This window comes from Malaclemys terrapin, chromosome 1 (assembly GCF_027887155.1).
Source record: "Malaclemys terrapin pileata isolate rMalTer1 chromosome 1, rMalTer1.hap1, whole genome shotgun sequence".
Classification (NCBI taxonomy): domain Eukaryota; kingdom Metazoa; phylum Chordata; order Testudines; family Emydidae; genus Malaclemys; species Malaclemys terrapin.
Window position 1 is genome coordinate 6,946,514 of NC_071505.1, and position 20,887 is coordinate 6,967,400.

Consider the following 20,887-nt stretch of genomic DNA (forward strand, 5'->3'; position numbering starts at 1 on the left):
TACAAAGCTCACCATCTCTGCTATGAATCTGAACCTTAAGTACTGAACTCATGTCTGTATATATATATTGATCTTTTAACCATACTCTCTCTCTTTTCTTTTTAAATAAATTTTAGTTTAGTTAATAAGAATTGGCTGTAGCGTGTATTTGGGTAAGATCTGGAATATTCATTATCCTGGGCGATAATGTGTCTGATCCTTTGGGATTGGTAGAACCTTTTCTTTATATGATTTTCAGAAATCTTCATCATATTTGACTTAGGTACCTGGATGGAGGTTTGAGGCTGGTTTGCTTTAAGGGAACTGTGTTGTTGGGTTTTGGGCAGCCAGTAAGGTAATAAAGAAGCTGTTTTATGCTGGCTTGGTAAATCTAAGTATCGGAATATCCACCAGCTTTGGGGTTTCTCTGCCCCATTCTTTGCAGTTCACCCTAATTGAGTAACCTTAGTTGGCCCCCACTGGGACCCCGGTCACACAAGGTAAGCTCAATTTCCAACAAACAGATATCTGCAAAGGACTGGATTTAAGCACAAAAAAAAACCAAAGAGATTTCTTGGGGCCCTATGTAAACTCGGCAGTTCACCATCCGATCTGCGGGCTTCATCAGCCAGGTGGCGTTTCTGTTCATCTCAAAACCAGTCCTGTATCCACATGGCAGCTAGCACCCACTCTCAACAGAGGCCAAGAGAGGAGTGGGCATGGAGACTGAACTGCCCTCTCGGCACTAGAGCACTCAGGGCCGATTTCTCTTTGCGAGGATTGGGACAGTATTTGAAGCAGGGCATGTTTGCTGGTGCTGAAAAGGAGAATGTCCGTGTCTAGGGCTGCACCTCACTGCAAATCTGATTTAATTTTTAAAATCCCAGCACAGACCATGACTGGAATCTCTCTGTGGTGGTGGGTGACGGGTTTCCTGTAGGCTACACAGTCCTCAGTGGGTGCAATGGACTAAATAGGCCCTTTGAGACTTCCAAGGGAGTGCTCTTGGGCCAACACTACATTGTCCCATGTTTGCCACTTAAAAATTCCCCTCAGTCAGGGGGCCCAGTCGCTGAGGGGGAGGAATTAACTGGGGAAACAGTCTGAAGTTTATGACAAGGCTCATGCAGGTGATCCCAGCTTTAAGGCCCAAGCCTGGAGTCTCAGGAGTAGGGTGGGCTGGAACTCCCCTGGCAGAAAGAGAAAGGGAGTGGTCAGGCTCAGGGATACTTGAGATCCAAGACAGCAGGATGGCTGGGAAATGTAGTCTCTCTTGGCTGCCATGTTGTAGTCCCGGCTTGGGGCATGGCATTCTGGGAAATAAGGAAATTATATAAACATCACCCTCTCCACACATGAGGGCTTTAAAAGGAAGCAGGCTGTGAGGTTGGTGTCTCCAGAAAGCTATGGACAAGTAGGCCCATTTCCTTTGGTTGCTTGACCAATCCTTTTGCTTTATAACGGGGCTTTGAGGTGGGCACCTCAATGAGCATCAGAAGCAATATTCAGAGAGTCTGTGGGGACATTTTGGTCTCAGTTGGGGTTAATGGGAAGATACCCTCAGACAGAGAATGTCTCTGTTTATAAATTCCACAGAAGCACCTTTGTTGGGTCTGACCTGGTGTATGAGATGCTCAACAACAAACAGGTCTAGCTTGGGCATACAAACCAAATATAAGCTGCTAAGCGTGCAAAGGGATTTTCAATGTTACCTCTTCCTTCTCCCTTATTACCGACCCATCCACCTCTTGGCACTCAAGAGAGGTATTTTCAGCAGTATGTTGTCGCCCTGCAGTGGGCTCTTCTTGGCTAGTTTGTAGCCGAGTTGCATTCAGAGCTCTAGGGCGGCCTTCCCGTTTCTCAGCCTCCGGCTGTCTCTGACATGAGCGCATCTGGTTTACCATTACTTCCATCTTGGTGTAGTCACCAGGACTGATGGCTGTTGTCCCATCAACCAAAGGTTTCTTCTGACCTGTTACATCCTAACGAAACAGGGAAAGGGGGCTGAAGAGGCACAGTGGAAAGAAATATCTGTGTGTGACTAGAGGCTTCCTGCTAACCGGCGTCTTCCAAAGAGCTGCATTCACATGGGTCCACAGGCCTGGAACTAGGAGACCTGGATTCTATTCTATTAGGTCTGTTGTGTGATCTTGTGTGAGTCACTTCAGTTCTCTGAACTGACGTTTCCCCATTCAGTGAGATGGGGATAATGCTACTCATCCACCTTTGCGAAGCACTTTGTTTTTGTGTGCTACAGAAGTGCTAATAATCCCATGCTGCAATCACTTTAATGCTATCTAGCTTGGATACCAACGTGGTATCTGAGTGATGATGATGATGATGGGCGATCACTCGTTACTGAGTATGATCATCTCCATGGGAGTTATGGGTCCTCAGGTGGCTGATAAGGCCAATTCTTGAACCACAAGTTCTATCGGAATGAGGGCAGATGTTTTCAATCTCAGCAGGAGGCTATTGACCATGATTGGAAGCCAGTCTCTCCTTCCTTCTACACCTCTTGTCTTCTTCAGCTTGTCGGCGAGCAAGTTCAAAATGCAGGGGACCATCATGTAGGACTTCACTCCATTTTAAGCGATCCTGGGCAAGTGTCTCCAGGAGATACTGGGTATCTGAGTACTTCACAACCTTTCATGCTTTTATCTTACCCCTGCAGCGCTGGAAAATGCGATGAGCCCCGATTTACAGATGAGGAACTGAAACAAAGGGAGGCTAAGGCCCAGATTTTTAAAATGTATTTCGATGTTGCTTTGCCCACATTTCAATGCCTAACTGACTTAGAAGCCTAAGTCCCATTGACTTTCAATGAGATTTAGGTTTCTAAATCAGTTAGGCACTGAGTGCAGCAATGCCTAAATACCTTTAAAAATCTGTTCCAAAGTGACTTGGCAAAGGCCATACCAGAAGTCTGTAGCAGAGCAGGAACTGAACCTGAGTCTCCAGCTAGCATCGTAACCAATGGACCACCCTTCTGCCAGTCATTTTATGAAACAACCAACGACAAATGAAGACAAAGCCACTGGTATCTGGGTTTCAAATAACAACACAGTTAGAAGCATCACTCCCTGCCACCGAGCTGCTCATGGAATGGGGTGGGGGGGTACGCAGATAATGAGCTGCCGCAAACCTTTCATCCAGAGAAAATTAGAAAAGCCCCACAATGGATTCAGGTGTGACGTTGCACCCCATAATGCTGTATGGGACTATGCTTATGAATATATATATGACATAACTGGGACATGCTTTATGCTGTATATGCCATGTAACATATCTCTGTAAAGGTTATGATCTACTGAATGTACTCATCCTATTTGTATGCGTGTGTCACTGTTGTATTCGAAGTTATGAATATTGACTGTACACTTGTTTGATTTTAAATAGCCTTAGTAAGGCATTTGGTCAGCTTCTTTAGAAAGGAATTTGCAAGTTAAGTGCCCAATCAAGAAACACTTAACGGGCAATGGATCTTGGAAGGCTCCAATCCACATAAGGCGTCTACTTGAGGACGTTCAAGGTAGCATGTGAACCATGGCTGCTACCTGTAAGTTCTGAGTCATGCATGGACATGTGACTTGCCCATGTGACTCCAAAACTCCATCTTGTAGCTGGGATTCTACACAGGGGGAGGGGAGGGTCTCCACCCACAAGGGAAAGTCTACTTAAGCCCCTGGGAGACCCCTCCATTTTGTCTTCAGCTGGCTTAAGAGATAGCCTCTCCACCCCAAGGATACCTGAAAGAAACTGGAACAAAGGACAGTAACTACAGGGGTGTGAGTGATTGCTGAACCCAGACTACAAGGAGACTAGTCTGTAAAAGGAAGCTTACTGGAACACTTCTGAGGGTGAGGTTTTATCTGTATTCAGTTTTCTTACTTTATTAGGCATAGGCTTGCATGTTTTATTTTATTTTGCTTGGTAATTCACTTTGTTCTGTCTGTTACTACTTGGAACCACTTAAATCCTACTTTCTGTATTTAATAAAATCACTTTTTACTTATTATTTAACTCTGAGTATGTATTAATACCTTTGGGGGGGAGCAAACAGTTGTGCATCTCTCTCTATCAGTGTTATAGAGGGCGAACAATTTATGAGTTTATCCTGTATAAGCTTTATACAGGGTAAAACAGATTTATTTGGGGTTTGGACCCCACTGGGAGCTGGGCATCTGAGTGTTAAAGACAGGAACACTTCTTAAGCTGCTTTCAGTTAAGCTTGCAGTTTGTAGGACGTGATTCAGACCTGGGTCTGTGATTGTGGCTGGCAAGCATGTCTGGAACAACCAGATTCATAGATTCATAGATTCTAGGACTGGAAGGGACCTCGAGAGGTCATCGAGTCCAGTCCCCTGCCCGCATGGCAGGACCAAATACTGCCTAGACCATCCCTAATAGACATTTATCTAACCTACTCTTAAATATCTCCAGAGACGGAGATTCCACAACCTCCCTAGGCAATTTGTTCCAGTGTTTAACCACCCTGACAGTTAGGAACTTTTTCCTAATGTCCAATCTAGACCTCCCTTGCTGCAGTTTAAACCCATTGTTTCTGGTTCTATCCTTAGAGGCTAAGGTGAACAAGTTCTCTCCCTCCTCCTTATGACACCCTTTTATATACCTGAAAACTGCTATACCAGGCAGGGCTCTGGAGTCCCAAACTGGCAGGGAAAGCAGGGGCAGAAGTAGTCTTGGCACATCGGTTGGCAGTCCCAAGGGGGTTTCTGTGATCCAAACCGTCCCATCAGGAAATGGCAACACCAAAGGATGAAATGTACCAGTGTTCTCTGCATTCAGCCAAACTCTGCTTCCAATGATGTCAAGTAGATTTGTACCATTGACTTCAGAGGGAAAAAAGTTAGACCAACACTGGGCTCTTTTGAAAATACTAGTCAAATGGAGAAACAGATGCTAACCGCTGACTTTATCTTTGGAGGGTGTTCAGATTGCCATGGGTGATGGGCACTGTGCAAGAACATGAACATAGCCTAGAGAAGACAGCCTAGTAACGGCTAAGTAACCTAGGAGCTACCCATTAACCCCAAATGCGAAGAATGAATCCTACTAAACCGTCTCAACTTATTGTTACCTTAGTAGATTGTCCTACAGCTGCTGGAACTGTAAGCTGATGCCCGACATCAATACTCAGGTCTTCTTCAGTGACTTCTATACTGGTATGAGGGTCGCTAGAAAAATCATACTTCAACGAAGCCTGTAAATCCCAAGAAAAGTGGTTAGACCCAGTTGAGTGATCTTAGCATGGGCTCCCAGTGGGTCAGACGAGACCGTGAGCCTTTCCTGGTAGATTTAATTGAGTTCCGTGAGACCAGCTGTTTGAAGGTCTTGCAGAGGAAGCCTGTCCGCTCTCTGTGGTGAGCGCCTGCTACTCTTGAGGACTGTAGAGATTAGCTCCAGCACCACTGGCCAAATTTTCCCCTCTTTCCATAGCTGTGCGCCAGCTGATTGCCACTCTCCCTCCCCAGAGGTGGCTGCATTTCAATGGGGCCGAATGGGTGCAGTAGGGATGGGGCCACCAGGTCACAAAGGGTCCGTCTACACAGTCCACGGCAGCAAGCCCCAGAGCCCAGATCTACAGACTCGGGCTCCAGCACTAAAAACAGCGGTGTAGACGCCCCTCCCCCTCCCTAGGCTTCAGAGCCCAAGAGCCAGCCCAAGCCTGAATACCTACACGGCTGTTCTTAGTGCTGGTAGCGCGAGCCTTGAGCGCTGGAGTCTGCAGACCGGGGCTCTGAGACCTGCTGTCGCTTGCTGTGTAGACAAAACCAAAATCTGCACAACAATTTCAAACACCCCTGGGGTTTTTCACATCCAGGCTTTGCATTCGCTTGTCAAGAGAAGGGCCATCTGGACCTGGGTTCAGATTTCAAACACCCCACGTTTCCGGGATGTTTGGCTCTGATGGTTTGGTTCCAGGCCATTTGCAGCAGATGGCTGCCCAAAGCACTCTGGGATTTTTTAAGGTGAAAAGCCCCGTGAGTCGGTTAAAATGTTGTTGTCCCTTTGGCCCAAGCAATCAGCCAATATTCAGGGCCTGGCTGGGTTGTTTCTGTTAGGGGCAGAAATTGATTATGCGAGCCAGATATATTCTTTGGAGTGATCCTGTTTATTTGTAAAGAATGTAGAAAAAGTCCGGTTTCCCTGAACACAGTGAAACAAACAACAGCGGGCAGTTTCCTTGCTCACAATTTCCAATCCTGCCTTTCCAGCCAGTCCTGTGCCCCCAGGATCTCTGGCTGTGGTCCCTGTGAGGGCTGTGTCCATGACAGCTGCTCTCATTTTCTGCTGGCTTTCTACTTCTAACCTACACAAACAGTTTGCCAAGCAATCCTCTAGTCCCTGGATTTGCAACCAGTCCTAGGGAACCCTCTCAGCCCACATGGCTTAGCCCTGCTCAGGTTTTGCCACGTGTCTGATTGCCTTGGGCAATATCTTCTATTGTCTCCAATTATCTCACTCCATAAAGTAGCTTACTTGCTCCTTTCATTTAGCCTGAAGGGTGGTTACCTCACCTGTACGCTTTAACAAGATCAAAGACCCACTTGATAGCAGTCATTAAAACGTTCCAACATAATATGATGGCATAACAGTATTAGCTACTACAAATCACCAGAAAACGTGGGGGAGTTGCATTGTATGTAAGAGAGGAGTATGACTGCTCAGAGCTCCGGTATGAAACTGCAGAAAAACCTGAGAGTCGCTGGATTAAGGTTAGAAGTGTGAGCAACAAGGGTGATGTTGTGGTGGGAGTCTGCTATAGACTGCCAGACCAGGGGGATGAGGTGGACGAGGCTTTCTTCCGGCAACTAGCAGAAGTTACTAGATCGCAGGCCCTGGTTCTCATGGGAGACTTTAATCATCCTGATATCTGCTGGGAGAGCAATACAGCGGTGCACAGACAGTCCAGGAAGTTTTTGGAAAGTGTAGGGGACAATTTCCTGGTGCAAGTGCTGGAGGAACCAACGAGGGGCAGAGCTCTTCTTGACCTGCTGCTCACAAACCAGGAAGAATTAGTAGGGGAAGCAAAAGATGGGAGGCAGTGACAATGAGATGGTCGAGTTCAGGATCCTGACACAAGGAAGAAAGGAGAGCAGCAGAATATGGACCCTGGACTTCAGAAAAGCAGACTTTGACTCCCTCAGGGAACTGATGGGCAGGATCCCCTGGGAGAATAACATGAGGGGGAAAGGAGTCCAGGAGAGCTGGCTGTATTTTAAAGAATCCTTATTGAGGTTGCAGGAAAAAAACATCCCAATGTGTAGAAAGAACAGTAAATGTGGCAGGCGACCAGCTTGGCTTAACAGTGAAATCCTTGCTGCCCTTAAACGCAAAAAAGAAGCTTACAAGAAGTGGAAGATTGGACAAATGACCAGGGAGGAGTATAAAAATATTGCTCAGGCATGCAGGAGTGAAATCAGGAAGGCCAAATCACACTTGGAGTTGCAGCTAGCAAGAGATATTAAGAGTAACAAGAAGGGTTTCTTCAGGTATGTTAGCAACAAGAAGAAAGTCAAGGAAAGTGTGGGCCCCTTACTGAATGAGGGAGGCAACCTAGTAACAGAGGATGTGGAAAAAGCTAATGTACTTAATGATTTTTTTGCCTCTGTCTTCACGAACAAGGTCAGCTCCCAGACTGCTGCACTGGGCAGCACAGTACTGGGAGAAGGTGACCAGCCCTCCGTGGAGAAAGAAGTGGTTCGGGACTATTTAGAAAAACTGGATGAGCACAAGTCCATGGGGCCAGATGCGCTGCGTCCGAGGGTGCTAAAGGAGTTGGCGGATGTGATTGCAGAGCCATTGGCCATTATCTTTGAAAACTCATGGCGATCGGGGGAGGTCCCGGATGACTGGAAAAAGGCGAATGTAGTGCCCATCTTTAAAAAAGGGAAGAAGGAGGATCTGGGGAACTACAGGCCAGTCAGCCTCACCTCAGTCCCTGGAAAAATCATGGATCAGGTCCTCAAGGAATCAATTCTGAAGCACTTAGAGGAGAGGAAAGTGACCAGGAACAGTCAGCATGGATTCACCAAGGGCAAGTCGTGCCTGACTAACCTAATTGCCTTCTAAAATGAGATAACTGGCTCTGTGGATGAGGGGAAAGCAGTGGACGTGTTATTCCTTGACTTTAGCAAAGCTTTTGATACAGTCTCCCACAGTATTCTTGCCAGCAAGTTAAAGAAGTATGGGCTGGATGAATGGACTATAAGGTGGATAGAAAGCTGGCTAGATCATCGGGCTCAACGGGTAGTGATCAATGGCTCCATGTCTAGTTGGCAGCCGGTTTCAAGAGGAGTGCCCCAGGGGTCGGTCCTGGGGCCAGTTTTGTTCAATATCTTCATTAATGATCTGGAGGATGGCGTGGAGTGCACTCTCAGCAAGTTTGCAGATGACACTAAACTGGGAGGAGTGGTAGATATGCTGGAGGGTAGGGACAGGATACAGAGGGACCTAGACAAATTAGAGGATTGGGCCAAAAGAAACCTGATGAGGTTCAACAAGGACAAGTGCAGAGTCCTGCACTTAGGACGGAAGAATCCTATGCACTGTTACAGACTAGGGACCGAATGGCTAGGAAGGAGTTCTGCAGAAAAGGACCTAGGGGTTATAATAGACGAGAAGCTGGATATGAGTCAACAGTGTGCCCTTGTTGCCAAGAAGGCTAACGGCATTCTGGGCTGTATAAGTAGGGGCATTGCCAGCAGATCAAGGGACGTGATTGTTCCCCTCTATTCGACATTGGTGAGGCCTCATCTGGAGTACTGTGTCCAGTTTTGGGCCCCACACTACAAGAAGGATGTGGAAAAATTGGAAAGAGTCCAGCGGAGGGCAACAAAAATGATTAGGGGGCTGGAACACATGACTTATGAGGAGAGGCTGAGGGAACTGGGATTGTTTAGTCTGCAGAAGAGAAGAATAAGGGGGGATTTGATAGCTGCTTTCAACTACCTGAAAGGGGGTTCCAAAGAGGATGGATCTAGACTGTTTTCAGTGGTGGCAGATGACAGAACAAGGAGCAATGGTCTCAAGTTGCAGTTGGGGAGGTTTAGGTTGGATATTAGGAAAAACTTTTTCACTAGGAGGGTGGTGAAGCACTGGAATGGGTTACCTAGGGAGGTGGTGGAATCTCCTTCCTTAGAGGTTTTTAAGGTCAGGCTCGACAAAGCCCTGGCTGGGATGATTTAGTTGGGAATTGGTCCTGCTTTGAGCAGGGGGTTGGACTAGATGACCTCCTGAGGTCCCTTTCAACACTGATATTCCATGATTCTATGAATCTGCATGACAATAAACTGTCCTCCTACAGCTCCCAGCCACCATTGCTACCAGCAGCCCCACTCTTCCTTGCAATGATAACACCGCAGGGGAGGGGAAGGGAAAGAAGATCTTGATATTGAAACCACAGGACTTGGCGTCAATGAGAACGGGCTCTATTCCTGGCTCTGCCAATGACTTTCTCTGGAGCCCTGAATAAGCCATTTCTCGGTGCCTCCATTTCCCCCCGCTCTCCTCCCCTTCTTCTCTCTGATGCCGCTGAAGTTCAGGAGGATGAATACTCACAGCATAGTCCGTAGCTTGCGTAGATCCCTCCTTTTTCTTGGCGGGCTTGCCTTTCCTGGAGCTGGTTCGCCGCTGGATCAGCGCTTCAAGCCCATCCCTCAGGAGCAGATCGGTCAGTTCCTTCAGTAGCGCCAGCTGCAACAGCACATCAACAATCAATGATCAAACAATGACCACCTCTCTCCCTGTCCCCCGCTGCTCCCTAAGGTAACTGAGAAAGGCAGAACCCACTCAACGTGAGAGTAGGATACACATGCACTCAGGGGCGTTGCCTGGCACATGGACAGACAGAGGCCTGCAGATCTCCAGGAAGTGCCAGTACCCCGTGGAACTGCCTTCTGGTGAAAGGTCCCAGAATTACCAGCACGGGAGACTTTCACCACAAGTGTGTGTACCACTTCTATGCTCACCAATCTCTCCCGAGGTCATTCTGGACACTGATTAGTTGTGCTCTACCTCTGCTGTGGAGGGAGGCGGGGCCAATGGCTGGGACTCGGAAAAGCCAAGTTTAATTCCCTTCTGTGCTACAGACTCCGTCTATGACCTAGGCACAGCTCATCGAAAGTACTTAGGCACCTAACTCCCATTGATTTCAACAGGAGTCAGGATCCTCAGTACACGGAGGATCTGGTAGCTCTGTGCCTCAGTTTCCCCTCTATGCGATGGGGATACAGCACTGGATAAAGGCATTCCAGACAGTGAGATGGGGGTGGGGTTGTCTCTAGGTGACACTAGCTATTTAAGAGGGACTGGCCTTCAGGGCTAGTGCCCCTGTGCCTCATCAGCAAACTGCAGTGAAGAGGGTGGGCAGCATCGCCTCTCCCCCCCGAGGCCCTGCCCTCGCACCACCCTTCCCCCGCGGCCCCATTTCCTTGCTGTTTCCTTCCACGCTCCCTATTCGCTCTTCTCCACCCTGTCGCATGCCCTTACAGCTCTTAAAAGTGATGGCCCCGTAGCCCCCCTCTTTGGGTGTCCCTGTCAGGGAGAGGTCCTGGGAGGGGAAGTCTGGAGAAATCAGGAAAGGGAGAGCTAGGGTGACCAGACATCCCATTTTTAAAGGGACAGTCCTGTATTTAAGCCCTCCTGCAGGTGTCCCGACTTTTTCTTTAAAACGGGCAAATTGTCCCGTATTTCCTGTCTCCCATCCAGCAGGACAGGCGGGTCTTGCTGCTGGCTGGATCCCTGCTCGCCAGCCGCCCGCCCACCAGCGGTGAGTGGGGGAGGAGGGTCCAGTGGCCAACGATGGGGGTGGTAGGGTTGCCAACCCTCCCGGATTGACCAGGAGTCTCCCGGAATCGGCCTCAATCTCCTGGTTGCTATTGAAAGCAATGCTGGAGATTTTAACAGGCCAAAAGTCTGGTTGACGGGGGCAGTGCAGCGGGGCTAAGGCAGGCTCCCTACCTGCCCTGGCTCCGCATGGCTCCTGGAAGCGGCGGTATGTCCCTTTGGCTCCTAGGTGCGGGCAAGAGCAGCCAGGGAGTCTCTGCATGCTGCCTCCGCCCCAAGCGCCGACTCCACAGCTCCCATTGGCGAGGAACCGCGGCCAATGGGAGCTGCAGGGGTGGCAGCATGCACTGCACAGAACCATCTGGCCGTCCATGCCTGTGCCTAGGAGCCGCAGGGACATGCCACCTTCGGGAGCCACTGGAGGTAAGCGCCACCCAAAGCCCCCCCCCCTCCCATGCCCCAACCCCCTATCACAGCCCTGAGCCCCCTCCTGCACCCAAATTTCATGTCAAAGCCTGCACCCCCCACCGCAACCCCCAGCCCTGAGTCCACTCCTGCATCCCAACCCTCTGCTGCCCCAGCCCTGAGCCCCCTCCCACATCCAAATTCCCTCTCAGAGCCTACACCCCAAGCTCCTGCCTCAGCCCTGAGGCCCCTTCTGCACCCAAACTCCCTCCCAGAGCCAGAATCCCCTCCTGCACCCAAACCCTCTGCCCCAGACCGGAGCCCCCTCCCACACTACGAACCCATCGGCCCCACCCCCAAGCCCAGAGCTCACACCCCAGCCCCTGCCCCAGCTCAGAGAAAGTGAGTGAGGGTGGGGGAAAGCGAGTGATGGAGGGAGGAGGGATGGAGTGTGTGGGGGCAGGGCCTTGGAGAAGGGGACGGGCAAGGGCATGGCCAGGGCCGGCTCTAGGGTTTTTGCCGCCCCAAGCACACCCCCTCCCCAAAAAAGCCACGATCACGATCTGCAGCACTTCGGTGGCAATTCGGCGGGAGGTCCTTCACTCCGAGCGGGAGTGAGGGACCCTCCGCCAAATTGCCGCTGAATAGCTGGACGTGCCACCCCTCTCCGGAGTGGCCGCCCCAAGCACCTGCTTGCTAAGCTGGTGCCTGGAGCCAGCTCTGGGCATGGCCTAGGGGCAGGGGCGGGGCAAGGGTGTTTGGGTTTGTGTGATTAGACAGTCGACAACCCTAGGGGGTGGCCATGCAAGGCTGGTGGCAGGGCGAAGATGCAGTGCACGGGGCCGGCTGCTCCTCCTGCTGCTCCGTCAGCACAGCGCCCCGCTGCATACCAGCTCACGGCCAGCTGGGCCCCACCCCCTGTCCCATTTCCATCTGGAACTGGCTGCGAGCCAGCAGTGGGCCAAACGTTCAGAAAGAAAGTAAAATATTCACATACCTTGATCCCATAGGCTTCAAAAAGTCTCTCCAGATCCTGAATTAGGAATGAAGAGTGTTAGCCAATGAATATATGTTGAGTGTAGCACACACCACATTAATAGATATTATGTGCATGGATATAATATACATTTAAAAAGAAAAGAAAATGAAAGAAAGAAAGAAGTGTTGGGAAGTTATGTTAACTGAATTCTGTTCACCCGTCAATTATCCCACAACACTTTGCAAAGCTGAAGTCAGCGCTGGCATTAGAAAATAGAAAACTTGCCAACGGCAAACCACGTTAATGTTCTGCCCTGGTACGAGCTGGGGAGGTACCGTCCTGGACCAGTACCTGGAAAGCTAGTCTCCAAGATAAGGAAGGTACAGAACAACAAGTTAAGAAACTGCTATGAACTGGTGGGTTGAATTCTAGTGATGTGCAAAGAGGTTTGTAACTTTTGAAATCATCCTATAAATGCTCCTAGCTGAAATGTGTCACTCTGGAAGCAAGCCTTCTGTGTAAGGTGAATTCTACCACGCTGCACGAGACGGCTTCCTGGAAGCTGGGATCATGTTGAACCTTTTTTCCTGTACTACATGATTAGTGTCTTTTAGCAATAAACCAGACTGATATTGGTTATTTAGTCTCTGGAGTATATTTCATAACAAACCAAAGTGTGGTCAAGCAATTGACTATACAATTTACCACCAAGGGAAATAACATTAACTCAAGTATAACCTCCACAGATGAGCAGTGATAAGCCCCTAGATACTGATGGCTGGATTCTGCTCTCATTGAAGTCAATGGAAGCTTTGTCATTGGCTTGGACATGCGTAACATCGGACCTAGCATCATGGGAATAGGGTAGGTGCAGAGTTTTACATGTGTGGGCCGATCGGCTCTTTCAGCAGCGAATGTCCCATTGGGTTCTCATTAACAGGCCACAATGATTAGATACATAATGTGGTTAGCAAGAAACAACACTTCCCAAAGTAGGGAACCATACATTCCTCCTCCGTCACCTATGTGAAAGTGCTGTGTGAGAGGAGCTCGTGTCCTTGGGCAGCTGGGCCAGGAGACCGCTCTTAGATACTATGATAATAGGCAGCACTGGAAAGAAACCGACTGGTAGAGACAATCCAGTACTCAGCGTTAGGTGAAAACCTCGATGGAGATTAATGATAATTAATCATGTTTATTATGGTGGTGCCTAAAGGCCAACCAAGAATGGAGTCCCATTCTGCTAGGTGCTGTACAAACATGTGCCTTGCATTGTGCCCTGATGGATCCCTGTTGGGAGCAAATGCCAGAGCCCTACTGGGGACGCCCTACCCCAGACCCAGGGCCGTAATCCCGGGAGGCTGAAAACCTAAGCATCCCATTGTTTGCAACTTCTGCAGTGGCACCAATGGGTGGAAGGTGATCTCTGAGATACAGTAAGCAGGTACTTTGAGAGTATTTAGGGCTTCACAGACCATGGCCAAGCCTTCGATTTGCACCTGGATGTCCACTGGTTCAGAACTGAGACGGAAGCACAGGTGTGGTGTGCTCTTGTCTGCCTACCCTAGCTAGAAGGTAGATGTTCTGCACGAATGTAAGCTTCCAGCTGACTCTCCAGGGTAGCCCCAAGTGATGCAACAATTGCTTAGCTGAGAGTTGACCGACGCGCACAAGATGAGGGTGAGATCAGCATCCCCAGAGCAAAGGTTGGAACCTGATGGCCACAGAGGCAATAAAGCATTTCTAGCCTTTGCTATGCCTGAGAATCCAACAGACCCTAACCAGTGACCCCCATTCTGTGTTCCAGACTGCTCAATGGAGCTGTAGGGCAGGGAGCCACATTCATAGCTGCCTGTTAGTTCATACTAAATTTCACAAGGGATCTCTCTACAGAGCTGCAGCAGTGACCCACACAGCACCCATCCTGGTTAATGTCTCTAACCTGGATCCTACCGGAAGGCCAAACAATTTGATCTTACTGCAGCAATGGGGTAAGATTTATGACGAGCTCCTCAGGGTCTTGTTCTACACTGGCTTTCTTAGGGTTTTGTCTCTGAATCCTAGCACCTGGGGGCGGGGCTCAGAGACCCAGGGACAGAGAAACCCAGTGAGAGAAACAGGGATGGAGAGAGAGCGTATCAATATTATAATTTTCCACATGTTTTTATTTACCTTGATCTCCACTCCTTTGCCGGGTGGACCTGGATCTCCCTTTAAAAAAACAAACAAACAATAGCTGGTTAACAAAAGCATTAGCCCAAAGAAATGCAGTGACAGGTGTCTGGAGCAGAGGTTTGGCAGTCAGGTTTCCTGGGTTCTAGTCCTGACTCTCCCAGAGACTTGTTGTCTGACCATGGGCAAGTTACTTAAAATATGCCTACACTTGGAGCTGGTAGCGTGATTCCTAGCTCAGAGCGACATGCCGTGGCTATTTTTAGCATGCTAGCTCAATCAGAGCTGGCACGGGTATGTCTTCTTGAGATGGAAATCACACCCCCAGCTTGAAGTGTCAACATGCCCTTCGTTTCAATGCCCCGATCTGTAAAAGTGGGGCAATGACTTAACTACCTCGCAGTGGGGATGAGAGGCTCCAATTAATGTTTGTAAAGGTCTTTGAAATCCTCCAATGAACTTGGCAGCTAGTCCCCTTTCACTAGGCCCCACCTGAACCAGAGCCTCAGACATGAATACCCTTCAACTTGATGGAAGCTTGGATTCATGTCAGAACTTTGGTCTGATCCGCAGGGGTTGGGTTCACTAGAGCATACACCTCAGACAGCGAAACCTTTGGATGATCAGCCAGTTCCACACTGCGCTTTGCCTAATTCAATCTGTGATACGGTGTGTGAGCGATGTTGGGATAACTGGGCCTACAAAGTTACCCGAACGGTGAGCTCCACAGTAAGTAGGTGCATCAGATGTCACAATAATGTATAACTACAAATGTTGATGGGAAAAGGGTTGAAAGGGAGACAGAATGAATTCGTCCAAACAAAAAGTCCTGATATAACTCCAAGGCTGTGGTAAGAGCATGCCTGGTACACCAGTAAATGTGGGACCAGAAATTAATGAACCAATAAAGAGGGAGTGGGCTATTCCACCCATCACTCCCTTTTGGGGTCCTTAAAAGAAGAGACTTAGGGACAGGACCGGCTCCAGGGTTTTTGCCTCCCCAAATGGCGGGGGGAAAAAAAAAAAAAAGCCGCGATCACAATTGCGATCGGCGGCACTCCGGCGGCAGCTCCACCGTGCTGCTTTCTTCTTCAGCGGGAATTTGGCGACAGGTGCTTCCCACCTAGAGGGACCCGCCGCCGAATTGCCACCGAACAGCCTGACGTGCCGCCCCTTCCCCTTGGCCGCCCCAAGCACCTCCTGGGACCCCGGAACCTCTTCATCCTAATCCTGAGAGATGTCCTGACCAGACCAGGCCAGGGAGAGGGACTCAGATGACATCGCCACCTTTGCTGGCTACAGCTGGATCCCAACCACCACCCGAGATGAAACAGGATCGGACTTTAACAGCAGCAGCAGCTCCAGCCTATCTCAACTGACTTCCTCTCTTTTCCCCCAAAAGGACAGTTATCACCAGCTCTGATTCCCCCTAAGAGACTGTCGGAAAAGGGGGTTTTTCCTTCTAAAATCTCTCTCCTCCTAAAGGCAACGGGAACAAGGGAGGTTGTTAAAATGAAAGCTTCATTCAATACTTCACATTTCAAATGCTTTAACTGTTTTTTCCTTCTTTTCTTAATCTTTCATAAAGGTGAAAAGGATTGTTAACGGCGTGTTTGCCAACATCCTAAGCAGGCTGAGGTCTCTGTACACCAAATGCCGAACCTTAGTGCTGTTTAATGTTGGACAGCAACTGAGCTATGTAAATAGTTTTAGGTCCATTTATTCCATCTAAATTAATACAGCAGCACAAGAAATTTTTCCTGGTACCTGAGCAAGTCAAACAATCATTATTTGCCCAGTTTTATTAGCATGAGCACTATTATCGTGATCTCAAACAAAAGGCTGATCCCTGCTGTATTGCTGCTCTGCAGACCATACTTGCTGTTGTGTATAAATCTAGAAAAACACCTGAGTGATTCGCTGTAGCTAGGGGCTTAGAAAGGCTCTTGGAGACAGGACACCTCGGTTCTCTTTTTAACTCCGCCACTGATTCATTGTTTGATCACACCCAGGTCATTTAGACCAACATTTTCAAACCTGGCCACCTTTTCCCAGGAGCCAAGCATCCACAGACCCCCGCTGAAGACTTTTTTCAGATCAGAGCCACATTTTCATCACTCTATGCCTCAGTTTCTCCCAGGTGTGAAATTGGTGTTCCAATGACATCAGTGGCAGTTTGGCACATGGAGCAAGTGCAGGACATGTGACAAATTCAGAGCAGAGGATTTTATCAATGACAGGCAGGTGAGGCCCAGGTCCAACCCACTCAGGCTAGGTCTACACTACAAGCGAGGGGTGTGATTTCCTTGCTCGTGCACACATATTCGCACTAGTGCTCATCGAGTTCGTGCGAGTATAAATAGCAGCGTTGGCACCGTAGCACGGGTAATGGCAGCGGAGGTCCAGCTGCCTCCACCAGTTTCAGGCAGGGAAATCACATCCCAGCTCATAGTGTAGACGTAGCCTGATAGTATCAATGTTCCTCCCCCGGAGGATGAAAGTGTGTCATGTCCCCTGTGCAGACGTGAAAGAACCAAGGGATGCAGGACATAACCTATTCAATGCTAGGACCAATGCAATGCTAGTTAGATTCGCAGGAGTCAGGCACTGTGAAAGTCAGAGCTCCAACAGGAACATTACAGCGGCCCAGATCATCCCAAACACCCATTGACTAAGCCTCCCAAGACCAATGGGAAGTGGGGATGGTAACGATCGTCCTTCGCATTTCACCCTTGGGGGTAAATTGAGTCACGCTAACGGTCAGAGCCAGGATTAGAACCCAGATCTCCTCATTCCAAGTCTCATCCTGGGACCATGCCATCTCTCCTTAATTAAGCTGCAGGTTTAATTAGAAAAAACAATCCTAGGAAATATGGCGTGTGTGCAGTGCAGACGAGTTAACATTGCAACAGGAGCCTTGAACTTTGCAGCCACCTTAACAGTGAATCGGCAGCGTGGCAGCACAATGTCTGGACATGGGGCTAAGATCCCAATATGAGCTTTTGGTCAACATTCTCTCCAAGGGCGTGAAGGTGAGGAGTTGAATTCCATGTCTGATGGGCTTCATTACACTGAAATCTGGTTTCTGCCTCTACAGATTCCGGTGGAATGAAGGGCACCAGCAAGCCATGGACTGGGGTGGCCTCCACCACTCAACACGTTTTGCACAGGAGAGAAAATAATCCAAGAGGCTCCAGAGACAACCCAGCTGGTTACACCACTCCAAGAAAGTATTGGCTTGAGAGCTATGAGACCTGGGTAATCATGTGACTTGGGCAATTCCCTTCACCAATCGGCGCCCCCATATTCCCACCCCGGGGCTCAGCATATTTACCACCCGAATGTTGGCAAAAAGTTATATCAAAGCAGAGAATTAAGGCCAGCCATTAGCAGAGGTGGGGAAAGAATGGAGGAGCACTTGGACTCTGGCCTTTTGCTTAACCCACTAGGCCATGATGGGTTTGCCCTGGTGTACACCTACTCCATTCCTCCTGCTCTTTAAAGAGTCTCCAGTGTGATTCTATTGACAGAAAATGGCTGTTAAACTCACGTGTCTTCAGATTCCAGATACATTCCCCCGCCCTCCACGCCACACACACACACACACACACACACACACACACACACAGAGCAATTAGACTCTGGCTCCAATCAGCTTGACTCTACAATTTCCAAGCACCGCCTAGAGCTTTTTCCCCTTTAGTGTCTCAACCACGGCCTAAATAAAGTACCTGACAGCGTGATGTGCTCTAAAGCGTTTTTAACTGCAGTTTCCCTTTGGGAAGACCTGCATGACTCACTCCTAGTCCAGCGACTTGGCAGCAAGGTGAACGTCCCGAACACACACCTCCCAGCACAGTGCCGCTGTGTATGCTCTGTCCATGGATGGGCGTGAATATATTTTTGTGCCAATCAGTGGCACATTTCTATGTACAAATAATTCGTTTTTCCATTTTGAGCAAACAATTCTCCCACAGACAAGGCCATGGTTCCCTTGATGAGGATGATCTGTATTACAGAAGTGTCAAGGGCAAGCCCCCCCCCCCCCCCCCCACAACTCCCCCATTGCACTAGCACAGTACAAACAAATACAAAACACAGTCTCTTCCCTAAAGAATTCACAATCTAGAATTATGACATTAGAAGCTGTTACCTTTTCCCCTTTTGTCCCCTTTTCTGACATGTTATCCAGCTTGGAGAGGGGGAGAAAAAGGCATGAAAACATTATTCAATGTTTCAGGAACGGATACACCAGAATGTAACAGCCATGGTTAAGAAGTAGAACCTGAAACTTACTAGACTAGTTAACGCACTTCAACAAGGATAAATATGGTACAGAATGTGGTATTCGCTATCTATCTATTTAGTAGTATTCTAGAACCATGGTTTAGAAAGAGATCATTTAAGTAATGTTGATTATATGTAGAAAACAAGGCTAGGAAAGTAACATACCAGAGTCCCACCTGCAGGCCCTGGGAGACCATCCGGCCCCTTAAAATATAAAATAAAGGTAGGTTTGACCTCATGGTTCCCATGTTCCAAAGGGATATTATCTCCACAACTAAAATATGACAGTAAGGAGTAATTTCTGAAAGCTGCCACGGCCCCTATTCCCGAGGACCAAAGCGTAGGTCCCCCCCGCATTGCTGGTCCCAAACTGGTTATAATTCAGGCTATGAAAGAGTTCCCGCTAAACGGCCTGGTGCTGACAGAATCTAGGCGCCGTGGGCTGGCCCTTCCCAGCTGTCCAGCAGAAATGGGATGTGTGAATGAAGAGTTTTGCGCAGTTTGGAGCCAGGTGGACACCGAAGTTCTATTAAATTTCCAGTGGCGTGGCCCAGTATTTATATTTGGGGGTCGTCAGGTTGGATGATGATGATTCTTTATGAACTCTATTGTGGTAGCAGATGAATGTGTATGTTAAACGCTAACAGCACCAGGTTGCCCCAAGCAGCAGATCCCATGGTCAGGTGGTGAAGTAAATAAATTTTTTAAATTAATGGAGATATCCCATCTCCTAGAACTAGAAGGGACCTTGAAAGGCCATTGAGTCCAGCCCCCTGCCTTCACTAGCAGGACCAAGTACTGATTTTGCCCCAGATCCCTAAGTGGCCCCCTCAAGGATTGAACTCACAACCCTGGGTTTAGCAGGCCAATGCTCAAACCACTGCGCTATCCCTCCCCCCTCAGTGGTTTGAGCATTGGCCTGCTAGTGAAGGCAGGGGGCTGGACTTGATGACCTTTCAAGGTCCCTTCCAGTTCTAGGAGCTACATTAATTAATGGAGAAGTAAAGATCCACCATACAAGCCTGTGCTCCTGCAAAGGCCTAGGCAGTCGGTAACTTTATGCATGCAAATAGCCCCTTTGATCTCTATCGGACTCCTCAGCTGCATGAAGTTATGCAGGTGCAGAAATCTTGGCATGATCCAGGCCTGGATGTGGCCATGAGTTTAACAGCTCAGCTCAAAAGCTCTCGCTGTTTAAATCCAACCTTTTGGGGCCAAGCATATGAGAGATCTGACCCAATTGTCCGTCCACCTGCAAGCCCAACAAAAACACTCACCCGCAGACTCCCACACTTACCCTGGGACCTGGAGGGCCTCTCTCTCCTTTCAGGCCTGTTTCCCCTGGATCTCCCTGTAAGAGAGGGAGCAGCAGGAATGGGTTAGCTCTCTCTCTTTGGCACTGCAACATGACTGATAAAGCAATGCAGGTATCTGGGGAGAGCTTTCGTTTAATGCTTTGTCGTTAGCCAAATGGAACAAACTCTTAGGACTGTTACTTAAGACTCTTGTTCTCCCGGGGTCCCTCCAGAACCACCCTTTCCTAGCCCGCAAGGAAACAACCACTTCTGCAAATGTTAGCATGAAACTGATGCTGTGGCAGGTCCACTCTCTTGATGGCCAAGTCGCCTCTCCCTGTCCCCTGCTGCACAGAGGGTGAAGATGCCAGAAAATGAGGACGAGTCACAATTTTTGCTAAACCCTGTGATTTCAAGTCCTATTTTTTCTCCACTCAGTTGGGAGACATTCCTTGGCAAAATGGCTGCTCTGGATAACACCTGACCCAACCTCTCTTCCCGCGTAGGTCAGATCGGATGCTGCATGTGGTGATGTGGGTGGTGCATGAAAGGGGCTGGATTCTTTGCGGTTTGTTTCTCTGAGCGGAGGAATGGTACAGAAGAATGGCGTGAAGCAAAGAACACATGGTGTTCCACGTCTCTCAGCCACTACTTTGGTATCTTCGGAAGGGTGCTGCTCTCTGAACTCTGCGCTCCCCTACTCTTAGGTACTGTATTCAATTTCCTTTTTTTTTTAACCCAAACACCCCATACGGGTGGAATCCCTCCCTGCTGATCTTTATTACAGACCGTCCATGCACCTTGCATCCATCATCCTGTGATCAACTGTCTGAGTGCCCTGCACTAATCCTTGAAAGGTGCTACTCAAAACACGCCTGGATATAGCTCTTACCCTAGACAAAGATGCAAAGCAGTGAATTGCTTGCCAGCCCTGGCATAAACAAACAAGTGATTTTTC

General features: G+C 48.8%; 1 protein-coding gene across 1 annotated transcript in view; it reads right to left on the reverse strand.

Moving 5' to 3' along the window:
• The window catches only part of LOC128830334 (collagen alpha-1(VII) chain-like), a 181,470-nt gene that overhangs the window by 46,449 nt on the left and 114,134 nt on the right, over positions 1 to 20,887 (reverse strand). The window contains exons 56-62 of the mRNA XM_054016154.1: positions 19,932 to 19,985; positions 18,800 to 18,838; positions 18,501 to 18,539; positions 14,348 to 14,386; positions 12,194 to 12,229; positions 9,565 to 9,699; positions 5,081 to 5,203 (exon numbers count right to left, since the gene is read on the reverse strand). Coding sequence (XP_053872129.1) covers positions 5,081 to 5,203; positions 9,565 to 9,699; positions 12,194 to 12,229; positions 14,348 to 14,386; positions 18,501 to 18,539; positions 18,800 to 18,838; positions 19,932 to 19,985 — 465 coding nt within the window. The remainder of the gene's footprint in view (positions 1 to 5,080; positions 5,204 to 9,564; positions 9,700 to 12,193; positions 12,230 to 14,347; positions 14,387 to 18,500; positions 18,540 to 18,799; positions 18,839 to 19,931; positions 19,986 to 20,887) is intronic.